Source organism: Neopsephotus bourkii, unplaced genomic scaffold (genome assembly GCF_033783945.1).
Source record: "Neopsephotus bourkii isolate Nb327-2 ecotype Australia unplaced genomic scaffold, CSIRO-AGI_Nbou_v1 NB_1493, whole genome shotgun sequence".
Lineage (NCBI taxonomy): Eukaryota > Metazoa > Chordata > Aves > Psittaciformes > Psittacidae > Neopsephotus > Neopsephotus bourkii.
Window position 1 is genome coordinate 4,082,488 of NW_026901969.1, and position 26,139 is coordinate 4,108,626.

Genomic DNA, 26,139 nt, shown 5'->3' on the forward strand with positions numbered 1-26,139 from the left:
ATGTTATTACTTAAGTACAGATCCTTTTCCTTCCTAGTGTTTTGGAATTCTGAACATTTTAAACTGTAGTAGCAGCAGTGTAATGTCTTCATCTCTCATGTTGTCTCTTAATTTCTTTTTTTTTTATTATTTTCAAAATTTTTAAACTTTATTTAGAGATGCTAGTTTTTTGTACAACTTGGGAGCAGTACTTAATGGTTGCTGCCAATAGTTTTTTTGTAAGCTGGTTACAAAAATCCTACTTCTGTGGCACAGTCATTTTTTGCCAGCAGCACCTCATGCTGGAGTTTCATAAACTCCCAAGAGCTCTAAAGCTGCAGTTTAACAATTCACCTAAAATGTGGTTGCCTCTAAGTCTGTGTTGGTAACTGTAAATAACAAGGCCAGGATGCACTCTTGTTCTCTGAAGGGCAAATGGTGTGTTGCATGCTGAACTATACCTGACAAGGAGAGTGCAATTAGTGCACAAATCAGTGCTGGTTCTTCTTTTTCTCACCCTAGCTGTATAAGAAGAATAAAAAAACCCCCATATGTTTCAGGGACAAAGCTGTCCTGCCATCACTTGCAGGTAGTGGAAAAACAGTAGTGCTATACAACCTCCTTTCAATGCATATGTCTTACTAGCAATAACGAGACTTGAATGAGTTCACTGCCCTTTCTTATTACAGTCAGTGCTATGTTCAGTGTATCTTATCTTCTTTAGCTTTATGAGAAGAGTATCTCATAATGTAAATGCATTTTGTATTACAAGTAAGTGTATATTACTACTCTCGTTTTCAGGAAAGACTTGCTGAAGAAATTGAGAAACTGAGATCTGAACTGGATCAAATGAAATTGAGGGCTGGTTCTTTAATTGAACCCACCCTGTCAAGGTAATACTTAATGACAAAAGTTTCCTCAAAAAGTTCCAACTCCAAGTTGAAACAGAACATAAATATGAGTCAAGTCTTTATGACAGGGATGTGCTCAGACCGTGTGTGAAACAATCATGTATTTCGTTAGAAATATAAAATCTGTGTGATGATTATTACTGTTGCTTTTTACTTTTTTCATAGGTAAACAGGGCCTTATAGCAGTGAGTATACACAGAAATATTACTAAGATTAAGAAAAGTCTTTTAAATTATGGAATGAAACTTATATCTAAATACCCTTTTTTCCCTCAGGAGACCTTAAAGTTGAAATAATCATCTTTAATGCTGAAACTGATCAGCGTATTTATGAACTTATTTATTTATTCTATCAGTTATATCTTCAGCTGAGGATGGTGGCAGTATTCAGTGAGATCTGAAAATATAATAACAGGACAGTAAACATTATGCCTCTTTTCAGTAGGAAAGCAATATGGAAACAATAGTGACAGATACCATAAAAATAGCTACTAACACTTGAAATTAATTTATAATTCTAGGAAGTCCTTGTCTAGAAGTATCCCTCAAAATAAAATTGTTACTTTATGTATAATTGTGTGCCATATACAGTTTTCATAACAAACACTGGCTTTTAAATCCTGGCAGCAAAAGCTCATGGACCAAGTCTAAATTCAGAGCACTGTAACCTTCTAAAGTTATTGTTTCTCGTGGTTTAACCCCAACCAGACAGCTTGTTCACCCACTCCCCCCCTTCTTACCCTCCCCCTACCCCTGGAAGGACGGAGAGGAGAATCAGAAAGAATGCAACTCCCAGGGGTTGAGATAAGAACAGTTCAGCAACCAATGTACAACACAAATTACCACCGCTACCACCACTAACAACAATGATAAGAGATAATAGCAAGGGAAAAGAGTACAATACCACCCGCCGAACAAGTCCGACCTGGCAGACCCCCTGTCCTTCCGGGTAACTCCCAGTTCCCCCCCTGGGCATGACGTGCTGTGCTATGGAATACCTCTTTGGTCAGTTTGGGTCAGGTGTCCTGTCTCTGCTTCCTCACACCTTCCCTCCTCCCTGACAGAGCATGAGGGTCACAAAATCCTTGGCCAAACCAAAAAATCATTTTTATCAGCTCTTTCCCAGCCCAAAAGTCAAAATACAGCACTGCACCAGCTACCAAGAAAGAGAAAAATGACTGCTAACCCAGGACATTGTTGTTGGATGGTTTTCTTGCATCAGGTATTGTCTGCCCTTTGTTTCCTCAGGCATCTTGCTCGGTATCTAGACATGGTTTCTCCCTCAGCCTTTTACTATCTTTTGGAACAATATTTTTCTGTACATGGAGAAGTGTAAATCCATGAAATTCAGAATGTGATGCTTATAACTGTTGTAATTTTTATTCCTTTGGGAGTGTAAGTCTGACTACACTCACACAGAACACTTTCTTAAGAGTGCTTGTGAGGGGACAGACTATTGAACTGCTGCAACAGCTGAGGTTTTGGAGCAGCCATTCATGGTGATCAGCAGCCTTTCTTGTTGGGCAGATGGGTATCATTAACCTGTGCCCTGTAAATTGGAGTCTGATTAGCCCTTGTCAAAAGGCTGTTTGAATTTAATAAACTGTATAAATGTCTTGAGAATTCAGCAGGTTTGCCTAAAACAGTATGTTTTTCCTGTGACCTCACCTTGCAAATCTACCAGCCCTCTCAGGAATAGGGAGGTGCCACATTAAATACTAATTGTTTTCAGCCATATTCAGCTCTGTATTTGCAGGAATTTGTTCATTCAGCAGAATACTGAAGCTGGCCAGCTGATAAATATCTGCTGTCAGACACTGGAACCTCAGCTGTTTCTGTTTTCCTGCCAACTTGCTGCACAAGTGCACAAGTGTGACCAGCAGGTCAAAGGAAGTTATGCTGCCCTCTAGTCTGCTCTCGTGAGACCCCACCTGGGGTACTGTGTACAGTTCTGGTGTCCTGAATACGAGAAGGACATGGAGCTGCTGGAGGAAGTCCAGAGGATGGCCATGAGAATGAGGGGCTTGTGAGACTGCGTGGAGACCTCATAGCACCCTTCCAGTATCTGAAGGGGGCCTATAGGGATGCTGGGAACAGACTCTTCATTAGGGACTGTAGTGATACGACAAGGGGTAACAGATTAAAACTTAAAGAGGGGAAATTCAGGTTAAATATAAGAAAGAAGTTCTTTACTGTGAGGGTAGAGAGGACCTGGAATGGGTTGCCCAAGGAAGTTGTGAATGCTTCATCCTTGGAAGTGTTCAAAGGTCAGGTTGGACAGATTCTTGGGTGACATGGTCTACCTTTAGGGCAGTTACTGTTTTTTTCTGTGTACAGTATTTACTGTAATAGAACTTTTCTCTGATAACCAATAATACTTGCACTACACAGAATCATAGAATAGTTTGGGTTGGAAAGGACCTTAAGATCATGTAGTTCCAACCCCCCTGCCATGGGCAGGGACACTTTCCAATAGACCAGTTTGCTCAGAGCCCCATCCAGCCTGGCCTTGAACACTGCCACAACTTCTCCAGGCAACCTCACCACCCTCATAGTAAGGAATTTGTGTCTAATGTCTAATCTGAATCTCCCCTATGTCCTGTCAAAATATGCCCCTGTAAAAAGTCCCTCTTCAGACTCCTTTAGGTATTGAAAGGGTTATAGATATCCTTACTCATGAACATGTAACACATGGAAGCTCAGACATATTCAGGAAAGTAATGGAAGGAAAATATATAGGATTGTACATTCCACAGCCAGTTCTATTAATTATCCTGAAATCTGCTTATTTTTTCATGCTACAGTTTTGGACAATAAGTTTTATTGTGCAATCTAATTTTAAAAAATCAAAGGTTTTATTTGTTTAGTTTCTTCCTTAATTTAGAATCATAGAATAGCTAGGCTTGGAAAGGACCTTAAGATCATCAAGTTCCAACCCCCCTGCCATGGGCAGGAACACCTCGCTCTAAACCATATCACCCAAGGCCTCGTCCAACCTGGCCTTGAACACTGCCAGGGATGGAGCATTCACAACCTCCTTGGGCAACCTATTCCAGTGCCTCACCACCCTCACAGGAAAGAATTTCCTCCTTATATCCAATCTAAACTTCCCCTCTTTAAGTTTGAACCCATTACCCCTTGTTCTATCACTACAGTCTCTAATGAAGATTCCCATCCCAGCATCCCTATATGCCCCCTTCAGATACAGGAAGGCTGCTATGAGGTCTCCATGCAGCCTTCTCTTCTCCAGGCTGAACAGCCCCAACTTTCTCAGCCGATCTTCATATGGGAGGTGCTCCAGTCCCCTGATCATTCTCATGGCCCTCCTCTGGACTTGTTCCAACAGATCCATGTCCTTTTTATGTTGAGGACACCAGAACTGTACACAATACTCCAAGTGAGGTCTCACGAGAGCAGAGTAGAGGGGCAGGTTCACCTCCTTCGACCTGCTGGTCACGCTCCTTTTGGTGCAGCCCAGGATATGGTTAGCTTTCTGGGCTGCAAGCGCACACTGAAGCCAGCTCATGTTCATTTTCTCGTCGACCAGCACCCCCAAGTCCTTCTCCGCAGGGCTGCTCTGAATCTCTTCTCTGCCCAGCCTGTAGCTGTGCTTGGGTTTGCTCCAACCCAGGTGTAGGACCTTGCAGTTGACATGGTTAAACTTCATGAGGTTGGCATCAGCCCACCTCACAAGCGTGTCGAGGTCCCTCTGGATGGCATTCCTTCCCTCCAGCGTATCAACCGAACCACACAGCTTGGTGTCATCGGCAAACTTGCTGAGTGTGCACTCAATCCCACTGTCCATGTCAGCGACAAAGATGTTAAACAAGACCAGTCCCAACACCGATCCCTGAGAGATCCACTTTCTATAAACCCCTCAATTTTCTCATAATAAGTTTTCACTTTCAAATTCTTTCTTGTGATGCAGTTTTGTCATTTATTATTTGATACATAATAATTTGTTTGTTTACAAAAAGAAATCTGTGTTCCTAGACTGAAGGTCATTGAATTGTTATTACTATTACTTTCTCAGTCTACCAGTGTGTTTTTTTTATAGGCCTCACCTTGACTCATCAGCAGAGCTGAGGTACTCTGTGGGCTCACTGGTTGATAGCCAGTCTGACTATCGGTCAACAAAAGTGATAAGGCGACCTAGAAGAGGCCGGATGGGAGTTTGCAGAGATGAACCGAAGGTTAATCCCCAATTTGTTCTTATATGCTGGCTGGTAGTAGAACGTATTTTAGGCTGTTAAGCTTATAGTCTGTGTTTTTCCAGAAAACAAGAAAAAACAACAACCCACCAAACAAGAAAACCAAGCCAAATAGCAGGGTTTTTTCTACACATGCTCAGACATGAGTACTGTACTAAAATTAAGGCAGGAAAGGTTAAGACATCAAAGTTCAAGCACACTAGACTATCTGCCTTTTCTGGGCATCCTTTTTGTGTAAATTTTCCTGATAGTAATTTTATACACCATTAGAAATTATGTGAAAATACTTCACATCATCTGTGGTAAACTGCAAGTATTAATGGAGAATTAATCATTGAATAAGTATTCTTAAATGTTAGTTGTTTTCCTTTCCCATTTTATAGAAGTTCACATTTGCAGATCTTTTACATGGAATAGGCCATATACATCCTTATTGCCCCTCAGGTGAAATCACTTGGAGATCATGAGTGGAATAGAAGCCAGCAGATTGGTGTTTTGAGCAGTCATCCATTTGAAAGTGATACTGAAATGTCTGACATAGATGATGATGATAGAGAAACACTTTTCAGCTCCATGGACCTCTTGTCACCAAGTGGCCATTCTGATGCCCAGACTCTGGCCATGATGCTTCAGGAGCAGCTAGATGCCATTAATAAGGAAATCAGGTATGTAGCATGAACCAGTTGTGATGCACTTATGATTACAGCTTCAAGATTCCTTTAGTGCATGAGTTAAAGTACCATTCATAACAATTAGAACAGCTCTTGCACATTTAAATGTTTGATAGTGTATCTACTTTTCATGAGAGTAATGATTATGTGAAGACAGCAGTGGCATCCTCATTCCCTAACCATAGAAATTTCCTTTATAAAATGTTCCAAGTGAAGAACTGCTGACCAACTTAAGAGAAATATACTAGAGAAGGCTAACACATGGCAGATGTGACAGACCACTACTCATATCCCTCTTTTCAAGGTCTTTTTCACCTTTCCGCATGACTCCATTTAGTCAGTAATGACCTCCTTTCAGATGTATTTTATTTCAGTTTTCTTCATGCTTTCTTCTGGTAATGTTCTTCTATGTTACATCTAATATAAACCATGTTTTCTAAGATGTGGTTTTTATTTTCTATGGAGGCATTGAATGTGATTTTTCATGCTCCAAGTTGGGTTACAATGCTTGAAAATAGGTGGTGAACTGAATGTATCTTCATAATTTGCTTGAAAATTGAATGGAATGATAGAGAATCCAATGGCATACTTTAATTGATTTTTATAAATGAAACCATATTTTAGGCTTACAGCATTCCTACATGTAACTGTAGGGTAACAAAAAAACCCAACATGGTGTATGAAAAAAAACCCCTCTCATTAGTGACTTTCTCTAGGAGGTAAAGGAGATGTTACTAATTGTATTAGTGGCTTTCTCTGTGAGGGTGATAGATGCACCATCCCTGGAGACATTCAAGGCCAGGCTGAATGAGGTTCTGGGTAACCTGGTCTAGTAGAAGATGTCCCTGCTCATTGCAGGGAGGTGGGACTAGATGACATTTGAAGATCCCTTCCAACCCAAACCATTCTCTGATTTTATAGACAGAAAGACTGGTTAGAAATCCAATCAAAACCAGATTACCTTTGCCAGCTGTCAGTCTTTCTCTGAGCAAGATAACTTTAAAGGGAGAACTCTACTGGAATATGTTGAATTTGAATAACTTTTCTGTTCTAATCCTTTATACTTTTTCCTTCTCTTCACAAAAAAAAAAAAAAAGAAAAGAAAAGAAGACTCCTTCTAACCTGAGTTGATGGGCAAAGGACTTATAAACAAACACTTGATTTTAAACACATTTTTTCATTCTAGGTGAAATCACAATTAAAAAACAAAACTGAAATCCCAGTCAAAGCATCCTATTGAGGCCGTGTTTAAGAAGCTTATATTTTTTGCTAAGAGAGCTGTTTTAATGAAATTCACTTAAAACCTCAGTGCTTTAGAAGCAATTCTCATTTTTTCCTCAATTCATAGGGGTGAAACAGACAATTTGTTTTACATGTTCTCTTGTTTTATTAATTTGGATTATTTTAGCAATTCCCTTCTTAAAGGCCCAGTTTCATTAGAGTTGAGGTTTGTGTTTGTGCTTTAGCAACAGAAAATCAGATGAAGCCAACTTAAGACTGGAATTATTTTCCTGTAGTAAATCGGATTGTTAACTCCCCCTCCCCTATATGGTCTATATTTTTTCATTCTGGTAATTAAAAAAATACCCTTTTCGATATTATTTTTGTGTTGATCTATTATATTTATCTTTGTTTTCTTTTACTTTCAACTCTCATTTGAAAGAATGTTTGCTTTTGGGGTATCAGAGACAAATACAACATTTTCTTTTGTCAAATAAGGTTAATCCAAGAAGAGAAAGAGTCGACAGAACTGCGTGCAGAAGAGATAGAGAACAGAGTGGCCAGTGTAAGTCTGGAAGGCTTAAATCTGGCCAGAGTCCACCAAGGTACCTCCATTACTGGGTCGGTGACAGCATCGTCACTTGCAAGCTCATCTCCTCCCAGCGGACACTCAACTCCTAAGCTCACCCCTCGCAGTCCAGCCAGGGAGATGGACAGAATGGGAGTTATGACGCTGGTAAGAAATTTTGTGATGACAATTGTAGGTGTGATATTTCTGGTATTAAATACTTAATTTTTCACTGTATGAATGGCTTATCTCTAATTCTTTATTCACCTCTTTGATGTACATATACATAGCAAATTCACTAGGATATGGGCATTTGGGTTGTTTGGGGTTTTGTATTGTGTTTTTGAGCATTGCATGATTCACCAGGGGCATAATGGTCTGAGGACCAAGGGCTTCCAGCACACAGGCTGTGGAATTAATAAGAAACAGAACTGATTACTGGAATTACTGTAATCAATTTACATGTAAAAATGTTTGCTAATGAAAAGCTGTTACACAGTAGTCTGTGGGACTACTGCCAAGTTTAAACTTCCAGGAAATGTCTAGAAGACATTAAAACCTTCTACTAATTCATATATATCATAATTTGGATATACTTATATATTTAGTATATACTTGCAACATTTTGTATGTATTCTTCATCGTGGTTTATCAAATACTTGAAATAAGTGGTTTTTTTCCAATAGTTAATTTCACTGGTACATTTTTAACATTACAAGCAGCATACAAATAGATACCAAGCTATCAAATTGCCATGCAAAGCATTTTTAAAATACTGTACCTTTGAGGACATATTCTGAAATGCCTGGTTTGATTTGAAAGGGGATTTGCAAAAAAAAAAAAAAAAAAAAAATTACTTTTTATCTTAGACAAAAAGTAACAGTGCAACAGTCTAGTAAATGAAGGTAATATGCACTGACATATTCAAGACATAAACCTCTGATAAGGATGCAGATGCAGTATTCAGCGTTCAGAGCAGTCTACACACTATTTTTGAGCCTGGGTGAATTCATCCCTTTAAGCACTAGGATTGAATCAGAGCAGCTGCCTCTGCTGATCTCTATGTGCAGGGAAGAGAATAAGATACGTGTAATCCTATTTTTTATTTGCTGTTTCTCTGATAATCGTGGTGTCCCCAGTGTCCCCTTGTGGTCCATTCCTGGGGAGCAGCAGCAATGGTTCCCTTTGGAGCCTCTCAGCAGAGGGGAAATGAGACTTGATCTCAATCACAAGGCAGAAATTAACTCTCCTAGCCAAGAAGGCTGCCTAAGAAGAACTGGGAGTGGAGCCTGCCTATTAATTCTGCTCAGCTGCGACTAGGGGCTTCTGTCTACCATTATTTAACTAAGTACTTCCTTTTCCTGGGATCTGAGGACTTGTATCCAGCTCTGCCCCTCCCAGTTCAGGCATGGTGTTTGCTGCCTTCTTGGAACAGCAGAGGAGGTCAGGGCTGGCAGCTGTGGCAGACTGCAGTACTGATTCTTTGAAGCCCCCAATTCCCACTGCTGAACAGCAGAAATGAAAACGGTGGTGGCACAGAGAGTTGTGGAGGAGGTGGGTGTACAGGCTGCTGTGGTACCGCTCGCTTCACCAAAGCAGCACCTTCAGAAATATGCAGATTACTTCCTTTTCAACATGCAGTTAAACAAAGCAGTCTGGCTACAGATAAATGCAAGGGTTAAACTGACCTTCCAGCAGACACCTGCACTGCCTGGTTGCCTTGATTTGGACACAGTAGCTTTGGGTCAGTAGATTCATCAGATTCAAATATGAAATGACAGCATAGCCTCTCATCTTCAGGTTGCCATGGACTCACTGATATCCAGCTCTAGCTGTGCTAAAGCTCAAATGGGGATGTCTGTATGGCGTAAGTTGCAGTTGAGTTCTAGATACACCATAAGCTGTAAAAGCAGCACCTGACTGGGTGCTCAGCAGCACAGCCCACAGCCTTGCTCACCATCATCAACCATTTCAGGACACTTCTGCCCAGCACTGTTTCAGCAGGAGCACAGTGTTGAATACTTCCTCCTTTCTGGCTGGTGACAGGCACTGACTGGCTGTCAGACATCTTCTATGTGGAAACTTTGTGTTGGGAAATGTTTTGTAGAAGTTCGATCTCCAGAGCACGAATTGCCTAATAATTCTGTAGGAGTTGGCTGGAGAAGCAGTACTGCATGAGTTTCTGCAGCCCAGGTAAATGCAGTAAATATATCCTGCAGAGCATCTTCAGCTTTAAATGAATGAAAGATCTAACAAAAATAAAAAATGAAAAGGGTGTCAAACAAGACATATTCTAGCAGCCTTCTACTTCCAAATAATGCTTCAGTGCAGAAGATGTGTGCATTTGATTCCATTTACTGAAAGCACTAGTCACTTTGATATGAGGTAACTGGAGAGAAAGACCCCTGTTTCAGATATAGTATTTGTTGATGGTGTTTTTTTATACTTGGCAAGACACCAATACAATTGTCATATTAGATAAAAATAAATCTCTGTTGGGGGTAGCGGAAAGATTTATACGAAAACACAAAAACTAAAAATTGCTGTGATAAGCTTACAATGTCCTGTTCTTGATAAGCTTATGAAAATGAAGACGAACATATCTTTAGAAAAAATAACTGCTTTCCCAAATTGCCATATTTGTCAGGGTTTATGTTATGACAGCAAGCATATAATTAGTATATAATATGGATGTTATTAATGAAATTTCTGCTTTCCACTTTTGAATGTGAGAAGAATGAATGTGTGGCATTTTGTTATGCTCAAATAAGATTTATTAATCATTCTTTTTTTATTGTTGCTGCTTTTATTAACAACCTAAGCCAAGTGACCTAAGGAAACATCGGAGAAAGGTATGATACTAGAGGGGGTTTTTAAGTTTGGGAAAGCACATTTTTCATATTCCTCTGCTATTCAGATAACCTTGCCAGCCTCTGCATCCCCTTTGCTCCTTTTCATTCAATTCCTGAATATAATCATTTTAATCCTACCTGGAAAGGCTTGCAGGCATCACAGCTAAGCCACAGAATCAAGGCTCACCAGTGATACCTGGGAGTAGTAGCCTCTAGAGCATGAACTTAAAGGAATGCAGTTTAAAACTAACTAAATAATAAGCGTTGATGCAAAAGAATTACCTTCAAACGTATTTTGACCATTCTTCTTGCTGGAGGAACCAGAGTGAGATTACTTGAAGTTTTCTCAAGCAATATAAAGTTACTTACAGCATTGGCACTGATTGTGGGATTTATCTTTGCATGAGAGGAGATAATATTAAAGGTAAACCATTATATGCTGTGATATCAAAAAATCATTTTTGTCCATGCTTATTTTCAAGCATTCTGATCATTCTGTTAACAAGCTATGGAGAGAGTGGTCCTATTTATGTGTGTGTTTACCTTCTCCCTTACATCCCTGAGAAACTTTGTTTACTCAAATAATCCTTTTTAATGAAGAGACATGCTCATGTCTTAAGGTTATTTTCATGTTTAGACCTTCAATGGATCAACCTGTTTGGCATAAGAGAAATTAATTTCTTCTTCAAATGTGATCTTTCTTTCAAATACATACTTTAATCTGCCATATTTAGACAATTGCTCTTTCCCAATAGCTTCTTTTAAAAATAAGAAGACTTACAATTGTTGGTGTGGGTGTGGGTGGTTGTGGCTGAAGGAGAGAAGCCAGAGAGTTGTAGTCTATGGGGCGGAGTCTAGTTGGAGGCCTGTATCTAGTGGAGTGCCTCAAGGGTCGGTACTGGGACCAGTATTATTTAATATATTCATTAACGATTTAGATGAGGGAATTGAGTGTACTATCAGCAAGTTTGCTGATGACACTAAGCTGGGAGGGGTGGCCGACGCCAGAAGGCTGTGCTGCCATCCAGAGGGACCTGGACAGGCTGGAGAGTGGGCGGGGAATAACTTGATGAAATATAACAAGGGAAAGTGTAGAGTCCTGCATCTGGGCAGGAACAACCCCAGGTTCCAGTATAGGCTGGGGAACGACCTGTTAGAGAGCAGTGTAGGGGAGAGGGACCTGGGGTCCTGGTGGACGACAGGGTGACCATGAGCCGACACTGTGCCCTTGTGGCCAAGAAGGCCAATGGCATCCTGGGGTGTATTAGAAGGGGGGTGGTTAGTAGGTCGAGAGAGGTCCTCCTTCCCCTCTACTGCCCTGGTGAGACCTCATCTGGAATATTGTGTCCAGTTCTGGGGCCCTCAGTTTAAAAAGGACAGGGACCTGCTGGAGAGAGTCCAGCGCAGGGCAACTAAGATGATTAAGGGAGTGGAGCATCTCCCTTATGAGGAAAGACTGAGGGAGCTGGGTCTCTACAGTTTGGAGAAGAGGAGATTGAGGGGTGACCTTATTAGTGTATATAAATATATAAAGGGGGAGTGTCACGAGGATGGAGCCAGGCTCTTCTCAGTGGCAAACAATGAAAGGACAAGGGGTAATGGATACAAATTGGAGCACAAGAGGTTTCACTTAAACCTGAGAAGAAACTTCTTCTCAGTGAGGGTGACGGAACACTGGAACAGGCTGCCCAGGGAGGTTGTGGAATCTCCTTCTTTGGAGACATTCAAGACCCGCCTGGACACGTTCCTGTGTAACCTTATCTAGGTGTTCCTGCTCCGGCAGGGGGATTGGACTAGATGATCTTTTGAGGTCCCTTCCAATCTCTAACCTACTGTGATACTGTGATACTGTAATTTGCCAAAAACCAAAATGCACCTGAAACTGTGCATGCTCAGTTCTGTTGTCAAATTACTGCAGCATATGTTGCAACTTTCTTGAAAAGCTAATCTGCTCTCAATGGAGTCTCTCTCCCCCAGATCGCAGTAGTTGAAGAAGATGGACGTGAAGATAAAGCCACAATCAAATGTGAAACTTCTCCTCCTCCAACACCCAGAACTATTAGAATGACTCATACCCTTCCTTCTTCATACCATAACGATGCCAGAAGGTAAGATACTTGTAATATGAATTAGTACTTCACAGTTTTACCTGGTGTTATTCTTTTCAGATAATGTTGTTTAACTATTCCAAAATCACTGATTTCTTCTTGCTGCTTCTTGGCAATTGTTTCCCCTGCCATGAGAGATAAAGCCTTATCCTATGTCTTTTGCATCACCCTAAGAATATTTGTCAGTGCTAAAATGCAGAATCACAGAATCACAGAATGGTTGGGGTTACAAGGGTCCTCTGGAGAGCATCTAGTCCAACCCCTCTTCTGCTGCCAAAGCAGTTTCACCTAAAGCAGACTGCACAGGATCACATCCAGGCTGTTTTTAATATCTTCAGAGAAAAAGACTCCACAACCTCTCTGGGTAACCTGTTCCAGTCCTCTCTCATCCCAGAAGTAAAGTTTTTCCTCACATTTAGATAGAACTTCTTGTGTTTCAGTTAGTGCCCATTGTCCCTTATCCTGTTGCTGGGCACCACCAAAAAGTGTCTGGCCCATCCTCTTGACACCCACCCTTAAGGTATTTGTATGAGTTGATATGAGCCCCTCTCTTCAACTGGGGAGCCCAGATGCAGCCTCACCAGGGCTGAGTAGAGAGAGCAGAGAGGGAGGAAAACCTCCCCTGATCTGCTGGCCGCACTCTTCCTAATGCACCCCAGGACACTGCTGGCCTTCTTCACCACAAGAGCACATCGCTGGCTCATGGTCAACTTGTCCATCAGAACTCCCAGGTCTTTCTCCACAGAGCTGTTTTCCAGGAGGTCAACCCCTAGCGTGTACTGGTGAATGAGGTTATTCCTCCCTAGGTGCAGGACCCTACACTTGCCTTTGTTGAACTTCCTTTCCGCCCAGCTCCCTAGCCTATTCAGATCTCACTGAATGGCAGCACAGACTTCTGGTATATCAGTCACTCCCCCCAGCTTCATATCATCAGCAAACTTGCTGATCCTGCACTCTGTCCTGTCACCCAGGTCATTGATTAATAAGTTGAACAAGACCGGACCCAGTACTGACCCCCGGGGTGCACTGCTAGCTACAGGTCTCCAACTAGGCAGTGTCACTGATGACAACCTTCTGAACTATGCCATTTAGCCAGTTCACAATCCACCTTACTGTTCCCTCATTTAACCCATACTTCCTGAGCTTACCTATGAGGATGTTATGGGAGACAGTATCAAAAGCCTTGCTGAAATCAGGGTAGACAGCATCCACTGCTGTCTCCTCACTTACCTAGCCAGCCATTTAATCATAGAAGGTTATCAGATTTGGCAGCTGTGATTTACTCTTGGTAGATCCATGTTGACTACTCTTGATAACCTTCTTTTCTTCCACATGCTTAGAGATGACATCCAGGATGAGCTGTTCTGTCACCTTTCCAAGAATGGAGGTGCCTGCCCTGTAGGTTTCTGGATCCTCCTTCTCACCATCTTTGAAGACTGGAGTGACATTGGCTTCAGTCCTCAGGCACCTCTCCTTTTCTCCATGACCTTCCAAAGGTGGTAGAGAATGGCTTAGCAATAACACCTACCAGATCCCTCAGCACTCATGGGTGCATTCCATCAAGGCCCATGAATCTGTGGTTGTCAGTTTTGCCTAAATGATCTCTAATCAGACCCTCCTTGACCAAGGGAGTCTCTTCTTTTCTCCAGACTTTCTCTTTTGCCTCCAGGGTCAGGGATTCCCAAAGGCTGTCATCAGCAATAAATCCTGAAGCAAAGCACACTTTCAGTAACTCTTGTCTTCTCTATATCATTTGTCGTCAAGGCATCCATCTCATTTAGCAGGCCCACATTTCCTCTAGTCCTCCTTTTGCTACTGATGTATTTGAACAAGCCCTTCTTGTTGTCCTTGACATCCCTTCAGATTTAATTCCAAATGGACCTTAGCCTTCCTCATTGCATCCCCATGTACTCTGACAAAGTTCCCATATTCTTCCCAAGTAGTCTCCCCCTTTTTTCCACATTCTGTAAACTTCCTTCTTCTGTATGAGTTTTACCAGGAGCTCCTTGCTCATCCATGCAGGTCTCTTGCTCCCTTTGCCTGATTTCTTAATTATAGAGGTGCATCAATTTTGAGCTCGGTGGAAGTGATGCTTGAATATTAACCAGATCTCTTGGATCACCCCTACCTTCCAGAGCCCTAACACATAGCATTCCACAAAGTAGGTTTTTGAAGAGGCCAAAGTTAGCCTTCTCATGAATTCCAGAGTGCTTATCATAATCCTGCTTATTGCCCTATTCTTTTCACACAGGATCCTAAACTCCACCATCTCATGGTCACTTCAGTCAAGGCTGCCCCCAACCTTCACATCCCCAGCCAGTACTTTTTAGCATGAGGTCCAACAACACACTTATCCTCATTGACTCCTCCATCACCTGTGTCAAAAAGTTACCACCAGTGCCTCTCAGGAACATTCTGGACTGTGTGTCTTTAGCCGTGTTGTCTCTCCAGCAGCTATCATGTTGAAGTCCCCCATGAGAACCAGAGCCTGTGATCATGAAGATGCTTCAGCTGTTTTTAGAAGGGCTCATCGATGACTTCTTCCTGATCAAGTGGCCTGTAGTAAGCACCCTCAACAGTATGACCCATGTTAGCCTGTCCCTTAATTCTTAAGTTTTCAACTGGTTCTTCATCTGCCCCTATTCAGACCTTAATACGTTCCCATTGCTTTCACATAAAGGGCAATTCCACTACCTAGACTTTCTGGCCTATCTTTCCTGAAAAATACATAGCCATCCATGTCAGCATTCCGGTCATGTGAGGTATCCCACCATATCTCTGTAATTGCAATGATATCATGGCCCTGCAAGTGCGCACATCTTTCTAATTCTTCGTGTTTATTCCTCATGCTGCATGCGTTGGTGTACAGGCATTTCAGAGAGGTAATTGAGCATATGGGCTTCCCAGGAGGCATGCAAAAGGATCCGTCCACCTTAGCCATACATACCCTTGAGGTGGCTGGCCTTCTGGTTCTCATCTTGGGAGGCAGCTGAAGAACGTTTGTTGCTGCTCTGGTTGGCCTGGCTTATTCCCCAGTTGAATGCTATGGTGTGACTATTGCCACTTTGGACCCTGCCTATATATGCTGGATATTTCTTTTTTGAAGTACAGTGTCAATCACTACTAGAAGGATTGAAACTGCAAATCCTAGAAAGACAAACTGCAGGCTGATTCTTGTGGTTTTCATCAAATTTTTTTAGCAAATTGAAAATATTTATTTACTTTCAGCCTTTTTTTTTTTTTTTCAAGTACGATCCATTCAGACTGATGGACAAAATGTGATCTTGTATTGCCCTACGTGTTGCTAAATTGTTTAAAGAAGATGATGTGATTGTTTCACTGTTGGGAGATCATTGCTGAACTATAACAAATTTGTTTGCAGAGCTGCTCAGAAGAAAGCAAAATCTTACCTGCAAATGTTGCCATGTTATCTATTCCATTTCTTTATTATCATTTTGTAGTAGCTTGCCTGCTTCATTGGAGCAAGAAAGCATTGGTCTTGGCAGTGTCAATAGCAGCCAGGACTCCCTGCACAAAGCTCCCAAAAAGAAAGGAATCAAGTCTTCGATAGGACGCTTGTTCGGTAAAAAAGAGAAGGCTCGTCTTGGACAGCTCAGTAAGGCATTAGTGGTAACAAGCCAACATCACCATTTCACAGTCATTTTCCTATTTTTAATTTTGCTGCTTTTCAGTTTCCAATTTGATTATTTTTCTGTTTTGTATGGCAGAACTTTTCCATTAAACCTCATTGCTATCTGCAGTTATATTTGTCATGAGTTTGCTATAACGTAAATGAAAAGAGACTCCTGGCACAAATTGCTAGAGTCATCCTCTTCACTGAACCTACTGCTTCAATAGTCTTTTGAACTAGGGTAGAAGTGCTAGCAGTTTATCCTCAAATAGCCAAATAAAGAGGAGGTGAGAAAAGAGTAAGTAATAAACCGCTATAAGCAGTAGCTATGTGATAGGGAAGGTCCTTGCAAGTAAGTGTGGTTGCTTTTCAGATTTCATTGTGTCAATAGATGCCTGCTAGTGCCTATCACTGAATGTCCTCACCATACTCTTTCAATTAGCTATGCTGCTCACAGCAATGCTTTGTTTTCTTTCTAATACTTCTCTCATTTTCCCTTGCTAAGAAGACCCTAGTCTAATTCATTCCTGGTAAAAATTTTCCTCTGTGATTTTCCATAGGAAAATACACACTACATGCAAAATTAAAAAAAAAAAAAAAAAAATCGTAGCATAACTTTATTTAATTACCTTAGGTAGCATAAGCTAATAGAAGGTGAAATGACCATCTTTAGCAAAGGCTCATAGTCTGCATGCCCAGATAGACAAATAACATCCTTAACTGTAGTCTGTACTGCTAGGCTGTCTGATCTAGCTAGATTAAGATTAGTATGTATGCACGTTCCAACAAACCATCAAATTGGAATAGATGTGTCAGTAAAATAGAGATATTAACTATTTCTTAGTTAGGAAGAAGTCACATAATGTGATTTGTGAAGCCCTAAATTTTCACTGCCATGGTGACCAAATAATACCTGTAAAAGAATTCTAAGGGCTTACAATATGTAAACCTAAAATTAAAAAAATATATTCATATTAAAGCATGTCCTTATCACAACTAGCACACCCATCACTAAAATCATACAGAATAAAATAAGGTAACATTCAGGTGAGAGTATCAAAAACTCAAATAACTGAGCATTGTCCATTTATACTCCAACTTTTCTCTCACTGAACTTTGTGTTCTTGGAAAAAAAAATTCTAATCACAATTTAATTTTTTTTTTTTCCCACTTTAAGAAGAATAAAAGTGATTTATTCAATCTTTTTAATAGTGTAATGCATTTCAGAATCTATTAAACGAGCCTTTCAAATACACCTGTATGTCACCATCTGCACTGATGGAGAACTGTATAACTTCAGTTTGCATTATTAATTCACATTTACATTCCAAAAAATCAATTTTATTGGTAGCGGTAGATTATGCATAATAAGCTATGATTTCACAGTAATTCAGGAACACAGAGGATAAAGGTGTAACAAAATGTTAGTCTTCCCTGCAGTTCCTTGCAATGTAGAACAAAAATAAAATAGCAGGAGCAATGTAATTTGCGAAGACTAATTTCTTAATAATACCCACCGTGTGTAATAAGACATACGTATAATTGGATAAAGCTTATTTGTAAGTCTCAACACTAGCTCATGAAATCACAGAACAATATTAGGGAAGATTTGCTATTAAATGAAACAGCAAAGATTTTGTATAATTCACATTTTAATTAAGCAAACTAGGTTTACAAGCATGTATAAAAATAACAGTAGGACTATTAACTGCCCCAAAAGTAGATGCAAAATATTTTTAGAAATTGAAACGGCATTGAGCTGCTGAATTATATTTTTTCTCGTCTTAATTCTTAAGATATCAAAAACACCCCAAATATTGAGTGGCAATTTCCATTCAATGGCTATATATTAAAGACCAAACAAGATTTAAAAAATATCAATCATGGTAGTACTTGGATCAATCCTATGACAGGTAGGCTATCTGTGAAGCTAGGTAGTTTCTAGTATATAAATATAATATAGTTCTATTTATAGTAAGTTACTATATCACAGAAATCAAGATAGTAAGCCCTGTCATTACTGCACTGCAATATATTTGTATGTTTTTTACAATTTAAATTTATTATATAACATAAATAAAGGAATCTCATTTAATTCCTTGTTTAAATTTAACACTCTAATATAGATACATACTATTTATTTTCAATATGGAAAATATCTTTTCTTCAATAGCTTATCAAATATTGAAGAGGTAGTAAATGTAATTTTTAGCTACAGAAACATTAATTTGTTTTCTTATATATGTGTATTTGCACATGCACACAATTATGCTTAAAAAGCACTTTAAAAGTTCATGTCAATGCAGAGGATATTAGGGATCCTGGTGATATTATACAATGTAAGTACACATCATATGTCCATAACTAATTCTATAATAGCTCTAAAAATCACATGTAATATATACTTATAATTTATGTAACATATATATAATATACATGTAGTATATGCTTATATTTAAGAAGCAATTCTGTAGCTTCCAAAGTTTTATCACAAACTTCAACAGAGCCAGGTTATCACCCAAAAGATCTCCTTGCTCTGCATTCCCTGCGGAGCTCTGAAATGGTTAGTTTTCTACTGCTAAACTTGCCAAAGTTTCATTATTTTGTAATTTGCTAGTTTTAAAACCTCTGTCAAACCATTTGTCTTCAAAGGTAAATTCGTGCCTTAAGAGATCTTTCTCAGAATCAAGAGCCAAGATTTCTGTATTCTTCAAGATTTCTTTAATTATAGGAAGAGGGAAAAGGAACGTTACAGGGACCATGGGTGTCTTTTGTTTATTATTTATTTGTTTGATTTTAAACTTACCCACCTGGGGAATACCACACTAGACACATAAGCAGGTCCCTTCTTCCTTGAATCCAGGCAGCAATAAAAAAGTCAGAGCATCTTTCTGCTTCTGCACTAGGAAAGTCACATTAGTGGATATATTGTATGATCCATGCTCATCATACAGTAACAGTAATGTCCTTGGTTTATAATATGATCTTATTGGTCCAGGTGTCCTTGTTTACCGCAAGCTTTCCTTGTCACTCTATGTAAGTAATTCAAGTTCCCATGCCTTTGACATGAATTAGGTGCCCATAAGACACATCCAGGAAGACCTGGGATGCTTTTTACTTCTCTGACAGATTCTTTATGTCATCTCTGGCTTGGGAGTTCACGGATAACTACAACAAAGACTCTAAGACTCTCTATGAGAGCAAAATGAAGACTTTAGTAGTACAACGTTACATAATGCTATATTATTGAGTTCTTGAGAAGGCCCTTTTATTTGTACATTTCTCAAATAAGATTAAAAAATGGTGAGGGCATTGCTTACTTAGGACCATGAGATTGATCTTCAGGAGGCAAGGAAAAACAGGCAAAGGAAATGAAGTTGCTCTCTTCATAAACTTCTGCTAAACACAGGGAGGAAACAGTCTTTCCCTCTACTTCTACTCTTTTCCACATAGCAAACGCATGCCAAAATTTACATCCATAGGTGATAAATGTTGTCCACAAACACCAGGTATCATGGTTTAAGGAAACAAACATAGGTGGTAGTGGTGGGTGGGAGGGAGATTGAAGGGTTGAGGGTGGGAAAAACTGGGATAGAGCTATGGGAAAATACGATGGGGCTTGTTTTGTTTTGTTTTCCAGGAGGCTATATGGAAACAGAGGCAGCAGCTCAGGAATCTCTGGGATTAGGAAAACTTGGAACCCAAGCAGAAAAGGACCGAAGACTAAAGAAAAAGTGAGTACCTTTTTCATGTGACTTTCATTGGCTCAAACTTGATTCAGACATCAAGTTTTGTGTTGATTTTATACACATGTGTAATGAGAAGCAAGACCATCCACTATGGCAGTTTAGTACTTAGCAAGTTTTTTTCGAGTTTAAAAGTTTTAAAGCTGCATATAAATTGTAGGGAAAACTATTCAGTCTGTCAGTTGCACAGTATTGTTTCATCTGTGAAAGAATGTAGGCTTATGACAAAGAGACATTTTCTGTTTCACATTGTCATGAATTCCTTTTGACTTTCGCCTTCTGTGCAATTCTTTAAAAATAGTCAGGCATTTAGTGACTCACTACATAAATTATTTTCATAAGGTAAAGAAAAATATTTTGTTTTGCATTATCGATTGAACATATGGTTATTTCTGTCTATAGAAGTCAAAGGCTCCCCATAAACCCTAGCAGCTTCACTTTTTGCCTGTCATCAAATGGCAACCTAGCTTTTACTTTGTATAAATCATGTAATAATTTAATATTATATTTGCTGTCTCTTCTTGTTAAATCAGTACCCTGACTCATAACAGCTGCCAGCACCTACGGAGAGCTATTAAAATAAAGCTACAAACACGAAAGAACCCTCTTGGCAGCATCACAATTCCAGTGTAATTAGAGGGTGTCAGAGAAAAAAGGTGGTACTTAAAAGTGACTGCAAATTCATTTTGCAAACAAACAGCTTTATTTTTCATCCATAGCCATTAACTTTAGTGCTATTATTTGGATCTTGAAAGCCTAATTTTTTAAATTTTCAGGAATTTCAAGTTTCTTTCAGTCTTTCAATGTTTGTTTGCAAAGTTTCAAGAAAATTTGCGATTATAATCCAAAGAATCTAGAGATACTGTTTCAGCATCTCTTTTAATTTATATATAGAGTATTTTTGATCACTACTTTCATATAAATCTCCTGATGAAATACAACTTTAAATGTAAACATCCATGTAACGTAAAAATGTGTTTCATTTAAATCAGCCTCAATTTAACAATTAAAGATAGAGAAGCAGTCACTGTACTAGCTGAGAGAGAAGAAATGTTTTAAATTCAATTAAGAAACTCACAATAACATTCACAGGTATATCAGTTGATGAGTTTTGTCCCTGAATTTCTTATCTATACATTTCTATCAGTCATTAGTCATTTAGAAATATATGAGTGGAAAGATTATATTGCTGTGTTTTTCACTAAACCTAGACAACATTTCTGATGCAGTCATTATCATTCTACAGAATATCAGTGAATTTTCAACAGCCTGTTTTTTGAAGTCCCTATTTATCTTCCAGCTCTGAGGACTGAAGGTACCACAGTATTGAAATCACTTTGAAGGGACAAATGTGTTCCCTTTGTTCATTTTTTCGTATGTTAGTTCTTTAAACTGGATAAAATAACTTCAGACTTGACACATACTACTGCATACCTGACATGACTACTCAACGTATGAGAGTGCCTACCAAGTTTTGGGTCTGGAAATAGTAGGTGTACAAGTATTCTGGTTTTATACGTATGTCTAATCTCACACAAACAGACTTTTCCATGCTTTCTGCTTTTCAAGTCTTTCTTTTTTTTTCTCCTATGCCTGTGTGTCTTTGGTTCTTTATGGATTAGAAAAAAAACCAAAATGTTCTCTGCTGGAAGGAAAGTAGTCTTTCCTTTATGAATAGGACTGTTCATCTAGTCTGAACTGTATACTATTTATCCTCAGTATATGCTGTATACCTATGTAATTTTTGTTTTTTTCCCCATTCCTTTAGATATTCCTGTCTTCATAAGCTTCTCATTCTGGAATCATTACAACTGTGTTTAAGATTACTGCTAATTTACTATTGGAGAAAGTTTTCTGTATATATTTCATAGTTGTACAGGGTATGTGATATGGGAAATATGTAACATTTTGTATTAGAGATATACATGAGGTTCTACTGAATTATGATAGTGATTAGGGAGCCAAGCAATCAATAGGGTATAAACGAATTAACAATTGCTTGTAAAAAGTGCAGTCTTATATGTTTTACCTCAGAAAGTATTAAGTTGAAACAGTCCAGAAAGTCACTTAAATGAAAAGTTTGTCTCAGTAGGTCAGATTCCTTTCTGCCAACACTTATAAGGACAATGCATAACTCCCTGTGGAACCAGAGCCTTAACAGTAGCTGCAAGATTACTGATCTGGGCAATGCAGATGGGAATATTATGCTATGTAACAACAAGGATGATCCTAATGTGTATGAGGTCTTTATAAGATGTAATAGCAGAAGTCTGAGAATAATTTTCTATCTTAGGATGTAGCAGGAAAATTTAAGTCCAAGCATTTGATTCCATTTTACTGATAAAACTGCCCTATAAACCCTACAGGTAGAGTGCGCACAGTTGCTGGAACACAGACAGCAAAGCACTTCACCTTGTAAGGATTTCTACTGCTTATTCTAGATTAGGACATAAAACTCCAAGAAAGCCAGATACATTAAAAGAATGAAGCATAGGCTAAAGCAGGGAGGCGCTCCTTTGTATTACCTTTTAAGTCTGGATGATCTTTCCATATGCAGCCGATTTCTTCTCTATTAAACCAGCAATAATACCACATGCAGAATTTGTGATTCTCTCTTGCACATGTAAGTCAAGTGAAATGGCTTTCAGCACTGTTAACAGCTCAGTGAACTTCTCTTTCAGTTAAATGGTAGTGCTGGTGCAGGAAAGCAAGGCGTCTCCCCTTGACATGAAACCAGAGGTCTGATGCATCACTGTGATCAACACATGAGTTCTGTGAGCAGTACTCATGAGCTCAACAGTTTGCAATTAGCTTTGAATGAGTAATTAAAAATTGACAGAAGTTAATATAAAAGGATGGATTCCTTAAAATGTTATCCATTTCTTTCAGCTGAATTAATCTCTTAAGTGAAAATACCTTAAAATGCTAAATTTCTAATTTTGTATTTTTTAATGTATTCTCATCAGTAATTCAGCAAGGGTGTCCCTACCCCAGGGATGAAGAAGCATTATGTTTCAAATTGCCAGCTGCTGTAGCCAGTAGGTACTAATGGCCCACTAGATGCCCTGGCCACCTGCTCCCCAAGTAGCCAGCACATGCATTGACCCTTCTCTGCGCGCATGGAGTTACAAATGTACTGTGGCGTACGGTAGTGTTTTAGTGCAATTTACATGCGTAGAATAGATTACCGAATAATACATTTCACTCAGAGAAGTATCATGAGAAATCATGGTAATTCTGGAGAACAGTTCTCTCTCTGGAGATTATAGTGTCATTACCTTAAATTTCAACATTTTCCTACTTCTTGCTTAGAAGATGCTATTTAGATGTCAAATTTCTTTCAGTTTCAATTTACTGCTTAGACATCATTAAAATGTAATTAACAGTTTGTCTCTGTGATATGCTAGGCATTTATAAACCTTAAACAAGAGTCTATTCATCCAACATTTGGTTATTCCAGTAGATTTCTTGGAAACGAGTCTTTCTCCTAAGGCATCAAAGAGCAATTAAGGAAGCTGTATAAATTTTTTAAATTAGATCCAACATGTTCCTAGAATAATCTGAAAAGATAAATTAAGTTGCCTGACTCATCCATAGATCTTGAACAGCTCTAGTTAATATTACAAGTTTTTAAGTCCTACTATTTGTAAATTGAGCATGCAGGATTAGAAAACAAAAAATGAGTGTCAGGGGTATTTAGAGTGTTTAGGGTGTTATTACATTGTTTGGTGAAAATAAATGCTGTTGTCGTGTGACTAAGAATAATGTATTGCATTTTTATTATTTAAACTAGCCTTTATATTCCATTTGACTTGTTGTATACAAAATATTTTGTATATAATACCTTTTGCCTTTTGTCTGATGCTCACAGCCTATTTGCCTAATGAGTAATGTCATCAAGAAAACCCATAGTTTAGGACTAAAAGTATTAATGGCACTGGTCCCTATATGTCACCATTACATTTGATCCCCCGATGATTCAAATAATCAGCACTCATTTCAATCATAATTTTTATTTTATTAAGGTATACTGTCCAGAAGACACTCATCACTGAAATGAAAATGGAGCTTTTCTCTTCCATTATTTTGTGTGTGTGTGTGTGTGTGTGATTAACCAGTGTGCTTATGAAAAATGACTACCTAATTTCCAGTTCTGAATTTTGTGGTGGACTCCGGCTGCCATTTCTCCATGACTGTGTATACACTGTTCCGGCTCTTCATGATGTCATCCTTCATGGGTGTCTTTTCCACCAAATATTATGGCTGTGCACGATAACTTGGTCTTGGCATTCACTTAGGGTTGTCATTATAGCCCAGGCTGGGACCCAGCATAGGCAGTTTCAGGTCAGTCCGTTTTCTGTCCAAACTCATAAAGGTTCGCAAAGGGTTCAGATAGAGGCATAGTCCCTTCTGGGACAGCAGAAATTGATTAGCATGTGTCCCATGAGACAATTCATACCTCAGAAAAAGAGTAGATAACACTGTGCCTAAAACCAAATAATCTGTATCCCCTTTGAAAATGCATATCCCTACTGACCTCATCTCAGGTAGCAAATTAAGACACTTTACAGAAGCTGTATAAATATTTTACTGTCCTTTTCACTAAAGGACCATACAATGAACCCTTTATAAAAATCTTCTTTAACAGTGAACTCAGCCAAACTTGAAATAATATTAACAAATAGAGCCATGTTTGCTTCCCTTTTTAAAATTTCCCTAGTGAACATCAGTTGTATTCTTGTCTGCAATTTTGCCCAGGAGTGATGTCAAATCATCCTTACCTAAAAGCCTCACTAATGGCAAATACAGCTCTAAAGTCTCACTTTGTCTTTCAAAGTGCAGTATAGCTCTGAGTACCAGTAATCCATATGCTTTTCAAATGTACTGTTTGATTTGATCTGCAATAGTATGCAATACAGTACCAAATAAGTATCAGCCTGAAGAAGGGAGCATGCTTGTGCTGGTTTTGGCTGTGATAGTTAATTTTCTTCATAGTAGCTAGTATGGGCTAAACCACAGCAATGCTGAAGAAAAGACAGTCTTTTATGTTGCATAAAAGTATGTAATGACTAGCTATAATCACTGATATTTCACAGGGTGTGTTTATTTCATCCTGTGCAAGGCACTAACAAGTGGCAAGGTTTGAGAGGCATTTAACTGATGTGCAGTCCTAGATTGCCACACGGAGGTGCATTTGACCTTGTGCATGCTGCTAATATAGTTTGAAATTGGCCAATGCCGTTGCTTCCTCAGGAATCCCAAATACAAGTTATCTCCATGAAAAAAATATTTGCGTGCAAGTCAGCTAGCCTGGATCCTACTGACAGGATTCCAGGCAGAAGCTGATAAATTCCTCAGTGTATTAATATGAATGTTTGAAAACCAATTATTGCTTCATAACCAATGAAATAACTGCAATGCCTTATAATGCTATCGGTCCTGGTGGTGTTAGGATGAGTTGAGCAGAGATTTAGCTTCACTTTTTTCTTCAATTTTGTTTTGAATCTGGACAAGAATCTATTAATTCCATGTTTCCAAAACAAGCTTAAGATGTGAGGTTTGTATTTTCCTAGAAAAATCAAAGATGAACCTGTTTTGGGGAGATTTACTTCACAGGTACAGATTTTTATTTGCCTTGTAAAATCAAGACCTAAACAATTCTCATACGTAAAATTACGGTGTAAAAAGAAATTCTTAGTATTCATAGCTTTAGAATTAATCTTGCAGTAGGAATTGCAGTGCTGCTAAAGTCTCAGCTGACTACAGTGATGTACATATTAAACAGAAGTAACTTCCATGTGAACAGAACAGCATGTTGTATTGACTCTTTTTCCTTTCTACTTAGAAAAGAAAGGATGATAAATATTTTAAGTTCCTTTGATAAATTTGACAAATTCCTAATAATGATTCTGTTCTTTTCTTTTGTTGATGTTCATTCCTACATAGCCTTCAAAAATTGGGAGATGATAGAGAAAAGTGTGGAATTCACATTTAAATAAAATTAGTAAAAAAGCCCAGAATACTGGGACTTCCATTTCTTTACAAACAAACTTAAGTTTTAGGTCACTGTCAACAGGTTACTTGAAAAAATGTTTAGGTAGACCTTTTTGTGGGATAAGAGTTTGAGACATCATAGTTATCTTTTAGGTGCTTTTGAATCCACACAGTGCCCCTTTAATTGGGTTTTATGTGTGCAACTGCAATTAGAATTTGTCATAGTGACTACAAATAATCTGTCCTCT

The 26,139-nt window shown here is 38.9% G+C and overlaps 1 protein-coding gene across 8 annotated transcripts in view; it reads left to right on the forward strand.

The window, feature by feature from the left end:
• Window positions 1-26,139, forward strand: part of PPFIA2 (PTPRF interacting protein alpha 2) — a 338,209-nt gene that overhangs the window by 281,756 nt on the left and 30,314 nt on the right. For 6 of the 8 annotated variants that reach the window (XR_009727819.1, XR_009727818.1, XR_009727820.1 and 3 more), the window contains 8 exons: window positions 781-872; window positions 4,947-5,082; window positions 5,545-5,765; window positions 7,491-7,728; window positions 10,383-10,412; window positions 12,390-12,520; window positions 15,982-16,136; window positions 19,792-19,885. Coding sequence is in view for 2 of the 8 variants with exons in the window: in XM_061369361.1 (XP_061225345.1) it covers window positions 781-872; window positions 4,947-5,082; window positions 5,545-5,765; window positions 7,491-7,728; window positions 10,383-10,412; window positions 12,390-12,520; window positions 15,982-16,136; window positions 19,792-19,885 (1,097 nt within the window). In the remaining 6 variants the exon portion in view is untranslated. The remainder of the gene's footprint in view (window positions 1-780; window positions 873-4,946; window positions 5,083-5,544; window positions 5,766-7,490; window positions 7,729-10,382; window positions 10,413-12,389; window positions 12,521-15,981; window positions 16,137-19,791; window positions 19,886-26,139) is intronic. The other 2 variants (XR_009727817.1, XR_009727822.1) reach the window with 1 other exon arrangement.